Raw genomic sequence first — 21,962 nt, forward strand, 5'->3', positions numbered from 1 at the left:
CTGCTCCAATACAGCTAGTGTGCTTCCTCCAACTTGCCGTATGCTTTGTTCAGACGAAAAGAAAACCCGTTGTCAAAAGTTTCTGAAAACTGATTACAGTATCGACTGTGAGAGTACAAACTACAGTCGATCAGTCATCGTTGCCTACATTGCAGTTGTTTACATACTACTTCTTCCCACAGCATCACTTATAGCTCTCTGGAAAGCGCGATTGACCGTTACAAGTCAGAATGAAATGGAAGACGAGCATCAAAATCCTGATATCAAAGTGAAAAGCAGCGAAGTCACCACAGGCTTGCGATTCCTTTTCGAAAACTACCATCCGCGCTCGTGGTACTGGGAGCTGGTCGACACAGTACGAAAGGTGGTCCTCACGTCAGGTATCGTCCTAGTTGGTGGTGAAAGCAGGGCATACGTCGGACTGGCTTGTGTCATGTCAGGACTCTATGGAATGTTTTTTGCCTATGTTAGCCCTATAGCGGACCCATTCGAGAACAGACTAATGCTGATATCTCTTGCTGTGACCTTTTTAAACTTGGGAATAGGAGCTGTGAGTAAAATTAACAGCGAGAACATTCCAGCCTCAATCGATCCATATGTGGATAACATCATGTTCAAGGTACTGGTGTTTGGAGCAAATTCTTTGGTAATCGGCCTTCTCGTAGGTAAGTTAAGTGTAAATCCACTTCGGTTATTAATTTACCCTTCAATAGTATAATATTCATGCCTGGGTATTGTTACTAATGACATTATAGTAAGGTATGGGGAATCAATCTTACCTGGGACAAGCCCAAGATAAACTGAATTGAATATAGGTAATCTGGAACCCGACTTACTCACTGGCGTGGGCGCGTAGCTCGCCAATCACCCTTCGTGTCGGCAAAGTGAAGTGAATGGGACAAAATGTACCAGTATTTCCTATTATATATACTCATTTGCATATCATTAATTAATCCTCGGGGATGATATTTACAATTCAAATGGAACGTGGACAGGAAGGCTAAGCAACCACGACGACGAAAACAACGACGTCAAAAAACGTTGCCTACATTTGACAGATTGAGGGGGTCCAAATAGACGTGATAAAGTTTGAAAGGACGCGAATCAATTTTTTAGCAACGTCGTCACTGCCGTCGTTGTCGACTAGTCGTCGTTGCTTAAGCTCCCCAATCACATGTAGGGCGATGTCAGCTCCTTGCTTGCTTTTGGTTTTCGGCCAAAAAATTTAGTTCACGATGTAAATCGGTTAAGCTTCAATTGCCATTCTAACTGTAATCGTATTACTGTAATGCCTTAATTGAGGTAGCAATAGTATTTATGTCCAGATTTCAAGCAGCTGCAAAATTTAGGATTTTTCGCGTCCTTGCAAAAGATTGCAAAAATTGCACGGTTCACAATTAATCGCGTTCGTCGTAACCTACAGTGAGTGACCTTCATAAATAGTTATAATTATCAAATTTAGTAAGTCCATATGTATGCAAGTACCGTTATTATTCACTCAGTAAGTGATCTATAAGACTTGAACTTAAAGCAAAAATATTCATAGAGAAGAGTAAAGACAGTGCAATAGAGGACTCCGCCTTATAGCGGAGCTCCGGCGCGAAGCGCGCCAGCGGAGCACCATGGGTAATAAAATTTGGTAAACCATCCATCCGAGAAAATTTGGTTATGACGTAGCGTACGCCCGTACACTCTTTGCGGGGGCGGGAAGGGAATCAGGTGTCAGCCCGTCCGGGGGAGGAGTATGTTATAAATCGTGCGATGCATTTGTGCAACCCACCTGTTTCTTGGCGGGAAATCGCGCAAGAAATGACGTGGCTGTCGTCGTGTTCAAAAACATGTTTACTTCAACGGAACTACTTCATTGCATAAGGATTTTGTGTCCGGAGAGCTTAGTTTCTAGTGAACCGTTTCGAAGAAATTGTTATGGCAACAAACAATAGCGGATTGGATTCAAACTATTTGCTTGTAAGTGAAAAGCGACGGGAAAGAGAAGAAGAGAAAGGCATAGAGTAAGAATTAACAGGCGCGCTAGCAAAGAGGGTTCAAGTGGAAAATTTATGCAGCATCTGCGACTTGTTCACTGATAGCTGAAGCTGACAGAGTTTTGAGTCATCTTTTGATGTTTTTACCTGCCTTTTGCACTGGATCTACAAAATGAAACACAGCAGCTATCAACATTCTTTTGTTATTCTTGGCTGGCTTGTTTACTGGGTTGTGGTTGAGAATGCGCAGCACGACAAAAAGAAATCGGGAATCATCGTTTTCAAAAATAAGCTACTCTTAGTAAGCTTACTTCGCCTTGCTGAACCATGCGAAAAATCTTAAGCGATTCTGGCCTTACTTGATGGGTTTCCGTGCTGCATCTCGACCGGTAAGCTTGAGTAATTTTATTGCATTTTATGTGTTTTCTTTTTTCATGTTTACGCCGTCATTTTACGCACATTTGTAAGGTTTGGAACAATTTATCTGACCTAGTAAAGAACTTAAAAAGTCTTTAGACATTTTCTGACCGCGACTAGAAGAAAAAGTTCTGAAAAATAGTTTAGTTGTCCTATTGTTTGTAAAAAGAAAACTTTGAGCGACATTCTTGCCTGGAGTTCATCTTGCAAAATAGCAAACACGGCGAAGGCGGCTTAAAACTTAAGGCTTAATTTAAATCTATTCGTCACTCAGCTTTACTCTCAAAACACGTCTTCGGGAACAAAAATTGTTGACCTTCAAATGTTTCTTCGTATTATATTTCTTGTCTTGATTGTTTGTCAAGATCTCGTTCTTACATGATCGCTTTGCCAGTTGTTGTTTTCAATCGTCCGTGAACGTGTTGATCACGCTCTACGCCCAATTTTTGTTCTGATTGGTCAAAATTTGACCGGCGATTTTATGCGGAAAATTTATGCAGCATCTTGAAACTTGTTTACTGTGACAGCTGAAGCTGACAGAGTTTTGTGTCAACTTGTGATGTTTTTAACTGTCTTTTTCTACTGGATGTACGAAATGAAATTCAGCTACTATCAAGAGTCTTCTGTTATTCATGGCTAGTTTGTCTATTGGGTTTTTTGGTTGAGAAATACGTCGCCTGTCAAAGTCGGAAATCCGATTTCGGATGGCATCGATTCGTTTTCGTTTTTCACCTTGCTTGATTGAAAAGTCTGAAGCGATGTAGCTTCCAGGAGCTGCCTGAGTAATTATTGTATTTGTGTTTGTTTTTTCATATATCTAATTTCATGAAGCCGAGCGCAGTTTATGAGGCTATAGTTTATGCATGTTTGAATTAAGATTTGAGATAATGACCTGACCTATAGTATGAGGTTTGATTTAAGCTTGCAGAACTTTAAAAAGTCTTTAGTCGATATTTTTCACCGCAAATAGAACGAAAAAAACGTTGCGTTTTTATTTTGGCTGTAGAAAGAAAGCTTTGAGCCATTTTTTTAGCCTCCAGTAAAAAAAACATAAACTTAGGCTTTAAGCATAAAGACTCAGGATTCTTAGAGACACTTTAATACTTAATTGTCTTCGTGAATGAAAATTGTTGTCTCTGTAAATGTTTCACCGAATTATATTTCTTTTATTGATTGTTAGTAGTGTCTCTTGCAATTTGCCGTTAATGTTTTCAGTCGTCGCTTGCAGGAGTACTCAAAACGTTGCACGTATTAAACGCTTGTTAAGTTTACACATCGTTATAAAACCACTAAATAAAAAAACTCACAATAAATTCTTTATTATGTTGAAGTGTAACTCTATTAATGTTCATTCAAACACTCCACAGTTTGCAACTGGCTGGCCGTTATATAGGTGATTTTGGAAATTTTTGGCGGTTTCGCTAAAAACCCACGCGTGCTTCGATAGTCCTGAATATTGAGTGAGTGCAATTTATATTTCAAAACTGTGAAATACTGCATTCTGTCTGAGGTCTGTATGATAAAAACAGCGCCTCGTAGTAGTGTTTCACCTCAGACTGTCAGATGTGATGTATAAAAAGTATAAAAGGTTGGTTTACACGCCCCCAGATTCGTTAGCAAGATTTTGTAAAGCAAACTTGTCAAACGGAAAAAATTTTGCCGGATTTTCTTTCCAAGTATTTGTTTTCCAGGCCTAATCTACTGTGATCAAGAGCCATTATGGACGTTAAATGTGATCGAAGATGATTGCTATTTTTTGGGTGTACATATAAAGGCCGTCAACTCGATGTAAGGTTTGGTGCACGCTTGGACTGTTAGCAAATTATTTTTCTCTCAAATCACTTAGCCTTAATCCCTCAAAACAAAAGTCACATGATTGTGCTCTAAAGTGAACTGATTTGTGGAATACAAGTTTATTGTTTGATTGAAATTACAAATTTATTATTGGGAGCTTCGCTTTTAGCCCTGGCTAAATCTATATATTAAAACGCAAGTCAACGCGTATATGTTTTAAAAAGAGAGGTGACTTCAGTAAGTCCTATAGTGAATATTTGTAACTATGACTATTGTTTCTTTGCAGTTCAGTATATTGTATACATCTATCGCTTTATAAAAGAATGGCTCAAGAGTCCCAAATGGTCTTTCTCTTGCTGTCTGGCCTTGCTGCTACCTTTGAGTGACTTGCAAGGAGAAGTACGTGGATTTGCTGGAACGAATGTTTTTAAAAACCAACTACCAACAGGAAAAATGAATATGCCGTCAATTTTATCCTCTTTCCAAGATACTGGTGCTATTAACTTTAGTTTGGAAGAAGATCAACCCAATCTGGTAGGTGGAAGGAATTCTGATCATGAGGAGACACCTGGAAACAAGAGCGACAAACAAACCCAGACTCGAGAAAGCGGGAAAGAATTCATCTTTACCAAAATTTCAGTCCATGAAGTTCCAAAAATGACATACGATACGTCTTTTTAAAGAGCTTCATGCAGTTAATGTCGCCATTTTTCGCACTGTTCATGTCAATGACTAAACGCACAGTTTGGTGAAAGGTTTTCATGTGTTGGGACTGAATAGGCAGATTCATTGTGACGTCATTGTTTACATTTTTGCTTTTTAGCATACGAGTTAACCCATGGAAGATGTAGCCGTATATACCAATTAGGTTCAAAAATCAAAAGAGCTGCTTAATTTGTAGAATTTGTGCAAGTTTCAGCTCTTAACAATCAAAAACAAAGAAAATGGCAACAGTTAAAAACTGAGTGAGCTCGTGCATTCTTGGTTAATTTTCAGTGGGGTTTTTTAAAGAGACTTTCTCCCAAACTATCTAGTATATGGGGTTCAATTTTCAGAGATAACTGAAAATGCTTTGCTCTTTCACTATTAAGAAATTTCATGTTATTAGCTTCATCAGATAATGATGAGCCTTTGCTAATGAGGCCAAAATGTCAACAAGGATTCGCCTATACAGTAGAACCCAGGTAACTCGAACTCTGAGAAGGGAAACTAAAGACAGTTTGAGTTAGCGGGGGTTCGAGTTATCGGGATCGATTATATCTTCAATTCCCATGGTAATAGTGATAGTTTATCGATATTTCAGCACTTTAGTATATAGCAGAGGGCACATTTAACTTATCTTATCAGAAATTTTAACGCGATTATGCATCTTCACGATAATACCGGGAAATGACTGTCAAATACATGATGAGTTCGTTGCCCATCTTAAGAAGCAGTGAAAAACAAATTGCTGTAGTGTTAGTTTTAGGGGTTGTTCCTCAGTTTACAAGGCAAGGAAAAGCTAATAGGATGGCATTCGTGGTGAGTTCTATGAACCAGAATTCGAGTTATCGAAGGAAATTCGGATCAAGGGAAACGAAATTTCGTTCGGACTTAGTTCCAGTTATCCAATTTCTAGTTAAACTGGGGTCCTAATGTAGATTCAAATCAACGTAAGCCCCTTTGCTCGTGTTTTTGTCATGTTCTAGATGGCTTTGAGGCTATCGTCAATTCCATCAGCTATTTATCAGGAGTTTTATTTTTTATCTTATTATTAGTACAAAGCTGCTAATTTACTGGCCATATTTACTCAAGTTGAAATTTGAGGGGTTTAGAAAACAAAATAAAATAACTACAAAAAATTAAAAATGAAAACCACAAAAAAAATACAGACATATTTACTCATAAAACCATTAGCTACTTCAAGGCGATAGTCAAAGCAAACCGACCTTATCAATTCTAAAACAATAGATTGAATACGCGTTATTTATGTGACACCGTGAAGTCCAAGGTGACGATTAAGCTCACACGTTCGGAGGCCTTTTGCTGTCGTCTTTTCATCGTAGCTCAACTAACATTTGATTTAGTATTTATCTTAGCTTTTATTTCGGCTTTGCTCGCTTAATATAATATTTCGCTCGCTGTATTTATTTTTGAGGAAAGTGCTGACAAGAGAGAAAGAAAGTTATCCTAGAAACCAGATTTTGCGGTTAAGAACACCGTACCTTTTGTTGCGTAATTAGCTATGAATTACCGCAAAACAAACGAACATAAACGATTAAACTTTCTTGTCGGTTCTCCTCTCACAATCATATTTTAACCACATATATATCCTTTGTGTAGGAATATCTTATATAATCTATATATATAAAACTCGTTACTCGTACTTTTCAGATCGGATAAGAAATGTATTTACGTGGTACCATTATTCTTTGTTAAGATCACATACGTGCATCTAATTGTTTAGTCTGCTACAGAACCGTTTTTTGTGTCGTCACGCAACGCTCCTTCCCACGTTGCGTGACGACGCTAAAAACGGCTTTGTAGCAGACTACTAATTGTGAGCAAACGGATAGCATGCTTTTGTCCACTTCCTGCTGCGCGCATTGCAGCCAAAAGATCGGAATTCCTAGTCAAAGAGTTTTGCACCAACCTTTTATTCTATTTTGGTGTTTGGGTTTCAAGTTATTTTAAAACCAGTAGTTGGACGGTCTGGTTTGATATTCGCTCAAATTTGGCTTGGAAGCTGACCTTGATAGTTAAGTTTCAGGAATCTGGTAGACGAAGAACAACTTTGTGGATGTGCTACCTCCAAAACATTATTTATATTGAAGCGAAATAAGTCGGCGCTCACCTGGGAAAAGGGAATCGCTGGACTCTTTGACAACCCGTGAAGTCAGTTTAACTTGAAGTTGTCGTAACCTCAGTGCTTTAATAAAATGAGAAATTACGCCAGTCTATTGAAACCGGTCGTTTGTACAATAAAGCAAGTAGGACCGCAAGTGTTATTGTTGTCGAATAATAAAAGACTAATAAAAGAATAAATATCAAACAATAAACCAAACTGTAAATTATAAATGATCGTGAGAGAATGTTTAGTTTAAGGATTTTCCTGCTGTACTGTTAGCTCTATACAAGAGAGGAAGGGCGATTCTTTTTTAATTTCCGTTGTTTTCGTCGACAAAACGAATAGCAATATCACTCTCCGCGTCTTCCGCCAGTTTGTTCTGCGTCAATTCGTGAAGGACGCGTGCTTCTGAGCGTGGGTCATCCACGCGGAACACATTCGCGCTATGTGATTGGCTTTTGTCTAATCCCCCTTGAGATCTGTGGTGTTAAAAATAACTCGAGACGAATTACCTGTGGATTAGGGTGTGTATGGGGGATGCCTTCACTGTCCCCTTTAACCTCTCTTGTCCTGAATTTGAATAATCGGAAACGTTCGGCATAACAAACTTGTGTACCAAGGGAGGTGGGGAGCGCTAATTGATCTGTCAAGAATGAAATTTCAGTAGGGTACCAACGGGAATAGTCAATAGAGCTATAGAGAGCTATTCCTCTAGAAGAAGAATTTTCATATGAAGCAAAGACGTCCACATATTGTTAGTCTTTGAGGCAGTGAACCGAAAACTTGATCTTTTAGTTCCATCATTTCTTTTATTTTTTGCATTCTTTCTTGCCGTTACTGCGAAGGTCTTAGTCATAGTTAATTATTCAATAGGCCGAGAATGCGTTCTCAAACAACTAGCTTTCTCTTTGCGCTACAACGCCCTTTGAATAAAACAGTTGCGGTCTTGTTACTTTATATAAAAACGAACAGTTGCGCATCATACAGCACTTGCATGTACGATAGGTTAGCAACAAGTGGGTGTGGTTTTTACTTACAGAGAGCAATTAATTTTATCAGTAAGTGTGGGAACGTTGAGCCTTGTTTTAAAATTCGCGGGTCAGTGAAAAGGAGGTGCGATTTCTTTTAATCTTTAGTTGTTTAAATTGTAATTGAGGAGGCCTAATTAACATAAGCTCTATAGTTTCTTTTAGGCCTCCTCGCCATCTCTTCCTACATTTTTTTTTTGGCATCTTTTTGTAATTATCGTAATCGTGTGGCAAATAAATAAAATACCTAAAATACCTAAATACCTAAAGTTTACTTACTCGTGTCATTGCCAACAGGAAGTCTGGTTTTTATAGAACGATTAGATTCGTATAACTCAGCCCAGAAAGATAAGCAATTACAACATCTTTGGGCTGTTAGAGAAGCGTGCACTTTTTATTTGAAGCCGGAGCAGTAAATTTTATAAGTAAGTTTCTTGTTTAAAACTGTGAAAGGTTTGAACCCAGGAGGCATTTCAAAAGTAGGTTGAGTTTGATCATCCGGGTGAACGTAGTCATGAATGGGACTGTTGTTGTTGACACTGACTGGCGTTTCGACAACCTGTGCTGTAGTCATCTTCAGAGTCAAAGTGAGTTGTATCACGTCAGTTGATGGTATTATACTCTGGTTATTGGTCTGATTGGTCAATTACGTTGCGATGTTATTGGTCGTCTGTCAGTTAAGCCAAGGACAAAGACAAACCGGAGGACAGACAGGGAGCAGTGTACAAGATCAAAAGCTGCGACTGCCAGGCTTCTTACATTGGTGAAACCGGCAGAAACCTAAGCACGCGGCTGACCGAACCCAAACGAGCGACGAGGAATGGTGACGTCAACAATCACATTGCTGAGCACCATTTACAGACGAAACATCGAATTGACTGGGACTCTGCCACATGTATAATGTATTCTACAGACTACTATCAACGTCTTACTTTAGAAAGCTGGTTTACTAACTTAGAACAAACGCCACCGAATCGTAGCCTACAGTTACCAGCGCCGTACAACTTATTGACAAGATCAAGCAAAACTAACTACGGGAGAACGACTGGAGAACTGACAATTTGACTAACAATAGACGACTGTTGAACTGTGACAATAGACGGATCGAAACGCACCAATTACTGATTACGAGTCTTCATAGCCAATAACATCACGGCTTAACTGACAGACGACCAATAACATCGCAACGTAATTGACCAATCAGACCAATAACCAGAGTATAATACCATCAACTGACGTGATACAACTCACTTTGACTCTGAAGATGACTACTGCACAGGTTGTCGAAACGTCAGTCACTGTCAACAACAACAGTCTTATTCACCACTACGTTCACCCGTACGATCAAACTCAACCTACTTTTGTCTTGTTTAACTTATTAACTTCGCGGCAAAGTAAAAGGGAGGTCCGATTTTTTCAGTCTTTTGCTTTCATGTTCCTTTCAGTGTATTCATCGCCGACGGAGAATTTATCTTTCTAGATCGACTTTTCTCTTTTAACCCTATCCGAAAAGTTGCATTTAAGTATACAGCGCGTGTATATTAGATACGTTCAGCACCAAGCACGTGTAATTTTCAATCGACGAGAGCAATAAATAATGACAGTGTCGGGGCGCTTTGAGACATGTCTTAGACTTGGCTAGCATTTCAAAAGAAGGTGCGATTTTTTTCACTCTTCTGTTTACTAAGAAGAAGCGGTTTGATTTTATTCATCTATGTTTACTACCCTTTTCAATACATAAATAACATGTGACTTTACAGATTCTAACGAGTCAGTCTTTGTTCTAACGAACGACTGTAAAATATAAACTTCATTTCCATGGAGATTAAAAGTTCCTTCGCGCGAAATTTGAATGTTGCCATCTCGGAAACAGAGTAACCAGTATATAAGAAATCACAACCAAAGCGCATGCGATCAAAAAAACTGAATTGTAAGTCATTAGGACCTCAACACGGTAAAACTGTGTAATTCATTATGCATGCATAAAGTTTGCTACACATGCGCAGTTTGGTGCTACCGAGGGAGTCTGAGACCCAACTAGTATCGTAGCAACCAAATGCGGGCTTTTCACTGAACCAAAGATACACAGTCCGGTTTCGGTGATCGATCAAAACCAGTGCTGAGTCTGTGAAGTAAAGATTACTTGTGAAATGGCGTTTGGAAAATTCCTCGAAGGCTGCAAAGCAGAAGCGGTAGATGGGTGTGGAGTTTGATGTCCGTGAACGGTTCTTTCAAAAACCGAAGAGGAGTAACCGTCTCTTTCGATGGATGGAACGCCCACGTGAGATCCGAAATGTAACTCCCTTTCAAGCGAGACGAAAACGTTCAAGTTATTCCAGCAAGGTGAGATTTATTGCTAGTTAATTTTTTTTGGTTTAAATAAGCAAAAACGAAGAGGAATCGAATGAGAACGGACAAATGACTCGAATTATTATGAGACTGTATGGAGGTTTACCACGCTCGCGATCGCTAGCTTGCATGGCGAAAGTTTAACTGCTCAAATGATCAAATCTTAGAAATACTTGCTTCTGTTTGTTTGGAATATGATAAATGAGTACTTAACACTGTCAAGTAATAAGAAACGTATCGATTCATCATAAAAGCGTGCTTTAATTCAAGTAGATGGATGCAAGCTCAATGCGTAGTTTGTTTACACATTTTTAAAGTCATTTGACTTTTAGGACCAGATTTCAGTACCCTGCAATCTTAACTAAGAAACTGCACAGAGTCATTCTACATGTAGTTTCCTTTTGTCTGTAAGAAATTTAGTTGGAAATAAAAGATTGTACAGCATCATTGAACCAAATCTTACGAGGTTATGTTTTGTTTTTAGAATCCACAAATCTAAAAAACAATGAAGGATGATGTTCTCTGGATGGGCGGGATTGAAGCAGTGGTGAACGAGGTAGATCCCATCAGAGGATTAATCAAAGTTACATTGGCAACCAATGTTCAACTAGATGTGGGCCCGGAAGAGCTTGAACGGAAGAGGCCGGAACCACAAAAGTCTCGAAACCTTTCTCAAAATAACTGTATGCGGTACAAACAAGCATGTGAGAAAGTCGTCGTATAAGAGGCACCGAATTATACCGTCAGCAAAAAATCCCTTCACAAATGCCCAGACCGAAACAACGATCGATTCAGTTAGAAATTAGCTTCCGACAGGCAAAACATGACTCATGAGCTCGTGAGGGACATTTTGAGCAAGTTGAACGGGAACGAGTTAGATAACCATGAAAAAAGATCGCAATTAAAATGGAGGAGCAAGGAAAGAGAGGCAGGTGGAAGGCTATTAAAGTGTGAGAATACAAAACAAGAAACATGGAATTTATAATGGTGAGAAAGAATAAAAATCTTAGAACGTGTTCGTGGAGGAGAAAAGGTGATAATTCGCGCTAGAGAGAGAAAAGCAGAAAAACCGATCTGTTCAAGCAGACTCTCAAGGTCATGTTTCACATTATCCCGAGCTTATGAGTCGTGTTTTGCCTGTCGGATTTCTAACTGAATCGATCGTTGTTTCGGTCTCATCCTCGGAGACCCAGGGGCAGATAGTGGGGGCGAGGGAAAGTCTAAACGGTTGAAAAAATGTGGCACGAAGAAAAGTAAAGAACGGCGAGAAGAGCCCGTGGGGACAATGTCTTACCAGACCAGTTCCAAACGGTCGCCGCCAATCTGGCTTCTGATTGGGCAGAAAAACACAAAAGCTTTCTGGCACCGATCAGAAGCCAGAACGGCGGTGACCGTTTAGAACTGGTCTGATAAGACATTGTCCCCAGGGGCTCTTCTCGCCGTTCTTTACTTTTCTTCGTGCTACATTTTTCCGCCCGTTTAGATTTTCGCTCGCCCCCACTATCTGCCCCTGGGTCTCCGAGGATGTTTCGGTCTGAGCATTTGTGAAATAGCGTACACAGTCTCTCAAGAAACAATCGTCGGATTCCAACAAATCCGTGGTCAGGGAGCCAACAACCACCACTACTGTGAGGGTAATGAATAAAAACCAAACCTTGCTCGAAATTAACGCGGCCATTGCGGCCATGCTTGATTCAAACTGGAGTTACTTTTCAACGCCATCGTACATGGAGCGGTTTTTTGCTGACGGTATAATTCGGTGCCCCTCATACGACGACTTTCTGTGACCCCTTGTACACATGCTTGTTTTTAACGCATATATATGGGCCTTTTTTGCGCGCATATATATGCACGTTTGTAAGAAAATGGTCATATACTTAGGAATAAAAACCCCACAAAGCAGGAAAGAACGCAAGTATACGTGACAAAAAAACGCACGTATATCGTTTAGCAGGAATGATTGCAAGTATACGTGGGATAAAAACCGCACGTATATCGTGTCATAATTTTAAAACAAATGGCCGACCATAAGATCACATGCATGTTTAGGTACTAGGCAACACGACTAGAACCCGGAATTTTCGCAATGCCAAAAAAGAATTAATCCTTGACGGCGCAAGTAACATTCTCTTTTGGTTACATTTCATTGTTATTGTTTTTTTTTTGGTTTTCGATGATGATATTGAAAGGAAGCTTTTTTTGATAATACTCCATCATAGAAATTAACTTGCTAGTTTCTCAGAGAGGCGACACCTGAAAATACCTGTTACTTTTATAATGTTTTCGAGTACTAAATTATTTGGTAGCAGACGTTTGTTGCTGGACGTGGAAAACTGATTTTACTTATGACTATGATAGGTCAGCCACATTTAAAGTGGGAGAGGAGCGGTTGGTGGCTCAAAACAGGCATTCTTTTTTACTCATTCTTCCGGCGAAAAGAGAAAATTAAGCCTGAAGGCACTGAGCAACGGAGAGCCACCATGGCAGTTTGATAATTCTAGGCTTTCAGCCAAATGGCTTGCCCTCGACTTGCAAAGCAATTAAGGAAGAGATAATAGCAATAAATAATTAAATTAAACCAGTCAGTCTAAAAATCAGTTCAGTGAAAAACTCCAACTGAGATAGGACAGCAGTCTATATTGCCTTCAGGATTAATATCAAAACAATATAGCAAAAATCTGTGTGTACGAACCTACATTTTTTTCTAGGCATGCAAAAAAGGTAATTGTATTTCTGGATAGTTATTGGCGCTTGGGCCTTGGCAGGTCCTGAATTAGGTTCTTTATTTCTTGAAAAAATAAAAAAAAAACTTGTGTTTATTCCTGAAACAAACATGTTTTATAAACAACTGTAAATTGCATACCTCATTTTTGTACTTTGATGTAGGAATTACAGTAATACTTTTATTTGTGATCACAGTTTGTTAAATTATTTTTTGGTAATATAAATTTCCAAATTTCAAAGTCAATTTCCTTGGTCAAAATGTTAATAATATTTTAACTGTAAACCGGATAAAAGAAGCTGAGTGATCATGCTTGGCTAAACAGATTCGTATATAGGTTTGGAAAATTTCTGATAGCAGGTCCCGAAACCTGTCAGTTCTTACACGGTTTTTTTTACTATATTTTTGTTCGTACTTACTGCAAAAACAACATACTGATACAACTGTTAAATACTTCCTCATACTTATTTCGATACTTTTGCATCACTTATTACTGTACTGAAGGTGAGATATTTCCTCCAGCTATCATCATGCGTAATAGGGTACACCGACCCGCTGTTCTTAGTAAAATTAATTAGATTTGATAGCTTTGGCGACGGTGGCGTCAAAGGAAATTTTAGCAGGGGCAGGTTATTTCGAAGTTTTCCTCTTTTTCTCTCTAAAACCTGAAATTGAATAGTATACCTAATTCCAAACGCTCCCTCATTATATTTCCGGCTAGTTAAAGGGACACAGTCAGCTATGGGACCGCGCTGACCTGGACACTACTTCTGCCAATTTGAAATCAAACCTACGCGTCGGATACATTTAAAAAATCCGCTTCCATCCTGCCTAGTGTTTCATTCGATCCTCGATCTTTTACTGAAAATCCCTTTTCGAGCAAATTTTTACTCATCCTATTAGATTGTTTTATCATATTTGGTTAAAAACAGTATTCAAACGAACTTGAACAAAAGTGGTGAGAAACGCGTAGTAGCCGGGCGGGAGAAATCGCCTTCGTTTACCATAAAATATTACGAGAAATGAATCAGTAACTTGGCGAGCAAATAATCGTTATATATATATATTTTGGAAAATCGATGGAAAAGGTTACATATATTTGGAAAATCAAGCTTTCTCTTAAACTCTACAAGGTTTGTTTACAGTATTCCGGATACGCTTTTGTTTCATGCGCTTCTTGTGACATGAAAATCAGCTAAGAAATAGTGTCTAACGCGCATGTGCATCAGCTTAAGGACCTCAAACATCTAGATTATTTACAGAGATAATAACACGCCTGTATTGATTATTTATTATGCAGCACCTGTCTTTTTCAACGGTCTCCCCCAGTACTTAAAGAAAGAGCTGGTACGGCTCGAGAAAAGAGCAGTATCAATAATAACCTCAGGAAAGTGCAACTCGACAATAGAGGTGGGGTTAACACCCACTTTGAAGCATTATTACGTATTATGTAGCAGTCTTTTTGATAACATTGTCACTGATCTAAACCATAAATTGAAGGCGCTCCTTCCACCAGACTATGACAACTCACCCTATAACCTAAGACGACAGCGCCATTTTAATATGCCAAAGCATTGTACGAACAGAACAAGTAATACTTTTATATATGCGATGTCGAAACAGTCCGGGCTGTAGTCTTATCTCACTTATTCATGCTTAATATTTTAACATATTTTAATATGAATGTATTATATAGAATTTTTAATATTATCTTCAAAATCAGTTTTTGACTTATTATCTAGGATTCATTTGTAATTTTCAAGTCTTGTAAAGTTTTTGTAAATAATTGCGTAATTCAGCCTTTGGCTGTGATGCAGTTTTAATAAACAAACTATCTATCTATCTATCAATCTATCGTAAATCATAAATGTACCGACTACTTACGAGAGCTAAGATCTGCCTACCTTTTTATATGGAATGACAAAGTGTCTTAAGAATCATTTCAGAAACTCTTTGAAGAACTAATTTTGTGCAATTTTCATTTCCTTAAAGGTTTTTGTTTTGAGGGGTGCAAATTGTCTTTGATAAAAAAAGGAAACTGAAAAGATTCGAAACGTTACTGTTGGGTTTGAATCGTGGTGTTTAAATTAGTTTTTATCGCCGGAACTTATTGTACAGCAGATGTTATCAATTTATCATATTTGCACAAGCCTTTTACCGCGTTTAATTTAATCCACCGTGTTGGACCAGTCCTTGGCTGCTATTTCCGCTGGGTAAAGTGCCATTATCGTCAGGTTTTGCGGGCGTGTCTTTTTTTTGTTAAGTATATCGATTAGGTTTTCTCAGCTATCAGTACTAGTGTAGACTTCGATCCGTCAACTTCAACTCGGCATTGGGCCATAGGTTCTCTCTACACCAGTCTTCATCTACTCAAGCCAAATCAAGTTTTCTGCGTGTGCAAACCAAAGTTAGTACTACTTTCTTTAGTTTTTAGGACTTAAATTTTTAGTTCTTCCTTTTAATAGTTTTTGGTAAAGTTTAGTTTAGTAGCTGTTTTTTATTGCTCTTTTATCGTTACCGTGTCAGCTATTCTTCGAATGTTGTTACATTTTGGAGTTGTTAGGTTAGGTTTACTTATAGGGTTTATTCATTATTAGCGGCCGCCTTCGTATAGTCATCGTATATTTTGATTATTTTCTTAGCCTTTCGTTTAATATGCGTAAATGAGTAATTTGGCATTTCTTAGTTGCTATAGTTATGGCGAACGTTAAGTGTAATTTTCTCAAATACATCAGTTTATCCAAGATTATTAGTTATACATTAGTTTTTCCCCTTTTTGACTGTTGTATTTCAGTTCGAACCGACAATCTCGATAAATCACTACATACGGCTTTACAACACGTGGTTAAGAAATATTCTTTCATCTTGGCACGCGATCAGCTTCAATTGAACTTATCAAACATTGAACTTTGATTAAACTTGCTTATAGTAACTTAGTTCGTTTTTCAGTATGCACCGCTCTTCTACTCTTGTTATTTACTTGGATTTTCTCATCCTATCCTTGTAAGTCACAGTTACAAAATCCCTGTATGATGTTTGTAGGGTTGACATTAAAAAGGATTCTCTCAAGTTTTTTTTTTTATTATAAAATATCTGCCAATTGACACAAGCACGAGCCGGGCATCATAACATTCGATAAATTGACGCAAGTGGTGCGTTGTAAAATCTCTGTAAAATGACAAAAAAAGGGGACACAAAAAGTCACTGTAAATTGACACAAGTTGGGCATTGCAAAATTTATGTAAAGTGACTGGGCTCGATTGAAAAAGGGGAAATCAAGCCAAAACAATTGACTCGACTAGGGAGGTGTAATCTCTGTCTATGAACAACTGCAGGGTATTCCAATAAATTGACGACAGGAGGTGAATATTACCCAGAACTTAAGTTAAAGATGGTAAACAAACTTTACGCCAACATTTCATTTTGCTTAAAAAGTTGCTTAAAAGCTTACGTTATAAGCACAGAATTGCATCAAGTTATAACAAGTTTGCTATAACAGCCTTCAGCTACTTTATGCCAGGCGTGAAGGTTATATTGTCAGACTCCTTACCATTAAGAAAAAAAATGACAAAGCTTGAACTGCCTCCCACAGTCGTGCGCGGAAACCACCAGCAACTTTCGTCATTCGTCCAATTAATGTTGTAAGTTGTTATTTTTTAAAGTTTCATCAAGCGAATTTAAGGGAGCTGTATCGAAAATGTAGCGCATTATACTGGGATTTTATAGTTATACCTTTATTTGTAAGTACAGTTTGTTAAATTATTTTCTGGTAATGAAAATTTACAAAATTGAAATTCAATTTTCGGTGTTAAAATGTTTATAATAATTTAACTGTAAAGCAGACAGCAAATTTCTGACATCAGGTTCTTGAACCTCTCGGATCGGTTCTTACACGCGGTGTTTTACTGTTTTTGTTTCCGTACTGACTGCAAAAACATCATACCAATGCAATTGTTAAAATTCTTCCTTAGACTTCTCTGGACACATTTGCATCACTTATTAACGTACTGAGCCTGAGATCCCCGGAGTAGTCAATCGATAAAAATCGGTACCGATTTATCAAGCAATAAATCGTTAAAAATTGGTACATTTGATTTGATTGATATCGATCGTATCGATCAATCTGTAGAAGTCTATCACACTCGTTTCGTTTATCGATTTATCTAGATTTTACCGATTCTATCGACTTATATCGGAAGATACATCTGTTCTTCTGTTCATCCAATAATGAAAACTGATTTCATGCAAACAGTGCATTTTTTGACAATTGAGTTGCAATTGAGAGTCGAAGGATCAAACAATCTACTATCACGTTTTTTAAAAACAAGTTTAAAGAAATCTTGTATTTTCTTTAAAACCCGGCTTTAAAAAAGTCTTCTGATGGCCGATATTGGCCAGGTTTGTAGGCGATTTAGATTTGCCCCCCTCTCAAAGTAACATCAGTTCCCCGTGTAGTCTTGACTAGAGTAGCCAGTAGATAAAAATCAAAATCAATAAAAATCGACAGCGATCAAGTGATTTTATTGATTGATAACGGAAAACGGTTAAAAAGCTATTTAGGGAAATCTTTTAGCCTGAATTACAGGCATCCCTTCGACTCTAGAGGATGTCGGAAATTCAGGCTGGGAAATCTTTTACCTAAGGTTGTATTTCTCATGGAACTTGCCTGCGAGAACTGCGAAAGTAATTAAACCGAAACGCTTTTGCTATTACGTACAAATGGGTCACGGTTTTAGAGAGAATCTTGTGTCTGTAATAGTTTCCACATTTCTTATTTTCATGTTTGTTGATCAGTTGTTACTCGTGGATGTGTTTCCTCAGCTGTACTATTTAACTTATGCCACAAAAGACAATATCGGACTTACCGTTATAAATCTTTAAAACCATGAAAAATCGATCATATCGATTTGACACAACAGTTTAGTTTATCGATTTTCACCGATTTCCGTTATCAATCGATAAAAATCACTTGATTGCTATCGATTTTTATCAAGAGAGGATGAAGGGGACAGAGAAGGCATCCCCATACACACCCTATTCCATAGGTAATTCGTCTGGAGTTATCTTTAGAATCGGAATAAAGTTACCTCGCGCGCTGCGTGGATGTTTCGTGGAGGTTTCGCATGACTAAACGCCATGCAAAACATGTCGGTTGAAAGGCAATGAAAGCGTAAAGAGATCGAGAGCATTACTGAATATTGAAGCAAAGTGAGTCGGCGCTCACCTGGGAAAAGGGAATCGCTAGACTCTTTGACAACCCGTGTAATAAAATGAGAAATTTCGCCAGTCTTTTGAAACCGGTCGCTGGTACAATAAAGTAAGTATAGCAAGTAATATTCATGTACATGTAATTAGTTTTACAAATTTGAATTCTATTGTAGTTTTTTTAAGTTGTTAAGCGCTGTTGATCAGTGAATGTACATAGCGCTCTAGAAGTTATTAAATTTTAATTATTATCATTATTATTATAGGACGCCAAGTGTTATTTTTGTTGAATAATAAAAGACTAATAAAAGAATAAATATCAAACCAGAAATTGCTCTCTTCAAACTGTAAATTATAAATGATCCTGAGAGAATATTCACTGTCTTAAGGATTTCCCTGCTGTACTGTTAGCTCTATACAAGAGGGGAAGGGCGATTCTTTTTTAATTTCCGTTTCGCTGACACAGCTTTAGCAGAAATCTCTCTTTAGTCGTTTTCGTCGACTAATCGAATAGCAATATTGCTCTCCGCGTCTTCCGCCATTTTTTTCTGCCTCAATTCGTGAAGGACGCGTGGCTCTGAGCGTGGGTCATCCACGCGGAACACATTCGCGCTGTGTGATTGGCTGTTGTCTAATCCCCTGTGGGATCTGTGCTGTTTAAGATAACTCGAGACGAATTACCTATGGAATAGGGTATGTATGCGGGATGCCTTCTCTGTCCCCTTTATCCTCTCTTGATTTTTATCGATTGATTACTCCGGGTGAGAGCCTTCTCCAGCTGTCGCCACGCGCAACAGGGTATACGGACCTGCTGTTAGTAAAATCAATTACTGAATTTGATAGCTGAAGCGACGGTGGTGTCGAAGAGAATTCTAGATCGGGCAGGTATTTACAAAATTTTCCTCTTTCTTCCCCCTAAAAACTGAAACTGAATAGTTACTTAATTGCACACACTCCTTCACTATAATGCCGGCTGGTTAATATTGTTTTTGCGTCAGTCCACTAAGGGTCTGTTATTAAAACAATGAAAAATCTCGGCCATTTACAAAGGCATTTACACGTCTGTACATCGTAAATGTGCCGACTACTTATAGGAGCTAGCTACAGATGGAATAAAAAAGTGTCTTCACAATCATTTCATACACCCTTTGAAGACTTTGTAATATTTCTATTTCTCGAAAGTTTTTATTTAGAGAAATGGAAATTTTATTCGCTGAAGTTAAATAAGGAGAAAACTGAAAACATCAGAGACGTTACAAAATCTCTGTACGATATTTATAAGGTTGACATTTACAAGGATTTTCTCTAGTTGTTTTGTTGCCAACAAGCAGCCTAGTGAAGACGCAGGCTGCGAGGCGGCAGCCTAATAGAGCCGTGCGCGGTTCTACCAGGGGCAGAAAAAATCTCGAATAGATGTAACATACAGTAATGTAAGGCAACATTGATGACCTTATGCAGAACAGAGAATACATTATTTTCGAGCGAACACGTAATACAGATCAGAGAATCCACGAGCCATGTGCGTGTTTGTGAGTCAGGTGCTTATCCCGTCTTCAACCAATCGTCGAGTGGATATTCATTTGCATCACACGCGGTAAAATTGATTTCTTCTAAGCAAAATAATTTGGAAGGCTTCATCGGCGCAACATAAATCTTATCTAACTTTAAATAGAGACCAAATATAAATCTATACGTTGAATATTCGCGGACTTAAATACGATTTTTCAAGGATTTTAAATTAGCTTATAAGACTACTAAATTTTACGCAAAATGACATGTGCGCAACTTCGGACAAAAACAGGAACTTCAATATCTCCAAAAATTTGCTACATTAAGTAGGGATTTCAAAGTCTTTTTGCAGTAGAATAGTTTAGCTCAGCATTTTCCAAAGACAAACTTAAAGCAAGGGGCACACATACACCAGCTCATGATCCCCCTTCCCCACGCATGTCATGGGAGAACTGCCGTGTGGTTCCCAGACAACAGCTCCCACCTGTGTTGCGTAGAGCTGGCACTTAAAGGAGTGCTTTGCACTCGCCTCGGCAGTAGAGAGTCTTTGAGACACAGGTTTTCCCCGCTCATTGACCCTACGGCTATGCCGCGTGATGTAGCTGTGTGCATGCGTGGGTTGGTGTCCCCTTGCTGGCACTAATTTCAATGTAATATTCGCTTATGCAATCGAATTAAGTTCAATCTATTTTTCATAAATTAATGTAATTCATGACATTTTTCAAAATAAATTGAGCAGCGTCCGCATATAGGTAAAATCGTTGCTCGTTGGTACTTAGCAATAGCTATGACTAGTTTTATTATAAAATATCTGCCAACTTTCGCCCTATATCTGTCCTCCCGGTTTCGTCAAAGATAATCGAACGTGACTTCCATGACCCATTGCACGATTTCCTCAATGAGAACAATCTAATATACGCTAGACAGTCAGGATTCTGAAGAAAGCACAGTACCGAGACTGCTCTTATCAAGATAATTGATGAACTATTGTTTAACCTAAACAAGGACAGGGTGTCAGCCATGGTTCTAGTGGATTATCCAAAGGCGTTCTTGTTTGTTGTGTCTTAGAAGTCAGCTGATATGAGCTCGGTGAATTGCTGGACACTCCGCTGTCATTAAAGAGATTAAAGTCGGTCGAATCCCCCTTAATACCGGCACCATATTATTACCGACAGTTTTTTGTCCGTGGAGAAAGCCTTATAGCCCTTTAAGTCCAACCATTTTATATAGACACCCGTGATCGTAGACACGGGTAGACACGTAGTTTTTTACCTGTCCAATCAACATATCCTCATATTAGAAAGTTACCCTTGCTAATATGGACAGTTCTTTGTCATCTGTGAGCTGTAATAAGGCTTACCTTTTCTCTGAACTTAGAAAAAAAATGGACGACAGCTTTCTATATTTACAGTGTTACAGCTGACGGCATAGGAAGTCTAGCATCAATTGCTGACTATTGTGGCAAAGAGTGAGTTCTGCAAGAGTCATGCTTATTAAGGACAGTCCGTTAATTTGGCCACTTTCAATGTTCCCCAGTATCCGTTGGGTTTCTCGCAGACTAAGGCTACGTGTACAACGCGTAGCTTTTCATTACTATATAAAAAAGCTACCCGGTAAGAGTATATGCACTCGTCACAGAAAGCTATCCGATGTTTGACGATCCACCACAAGATCGACGCGGGGCAGTTTCTGTCTGTCACAGAGACATCGCTGAAACCACCGTTTTTGTATGTGAACAGAAACCGTACCCTAAGGTTTTTTGAGCTGGCGTAAGAGCTACCAGGTATAGTTATAGACTAATATCTGCCCATGAAAGTGTGCAACGGTTTCTAAGATGATGTCAGCCTTTTTGAACGTTTGTAGTCTGTTTTTATGCTTCTCAATAGTATGACTGCAATTATTTACTCGAATGTGCACCGATCTTGATTGAACCACTGACCTCAAATATGCGACGCGTTTGGGACAAAAAACGTTTAGTCTTAAGTGCGCCTGTTCGTAAAAATCGAACAAATCTTGGCAAGGTTGGACAATTCGATTTCTTTTATATTTTCATGAAAAACAGGCTAGGGTATAACTAAAATCACTGTATAGTTTTTTTCGGTGAAATACCGTAAAATTCCGAAAAT

General features: G+C 38.5%; 1 protein-coding gene across 1 annotated transcript in view; it reads left to right on the top strand.

The window, feature by feature from the left end:
• The window catches only part of LOC140927408 (uncharacterized), a 45,734-nt gene extending 40,857 nt beyond the window's left edge, over positions 1-4,877 (top strand). The window contains exons 4-5 of the mRNA XM_073377051.1: positions 1-665; positions 4,483-4,877. The exon at positions 1-665 is cut by the window's left edge and continues 916 nt beyond it. Coding sequence (XP_073233152.1) covers positions 1-665; positions 4,483-4,877 — 1,060 coding nt within the window. The remainder of the gene's footprint in view (positions 666-4,482) is intronic.
• The last annotated feature ends 17,085 nt before the right edge of the window (positions 4,878-21,962 follow it).

The sequence above is a fragment of the Porites lutea genome, chromosome 1 (genome assembly GCF_958299795.1).
Source record: "Porites lutea chromosome 1, jaPorLute2.1, whole genome shotgun sequence".
Lineage (NCBI taxonomy): Eukaryota > Metazoa > Cnidaria > Anthozoa > Scleractinia > Poritidae > Porites > Porites lutea.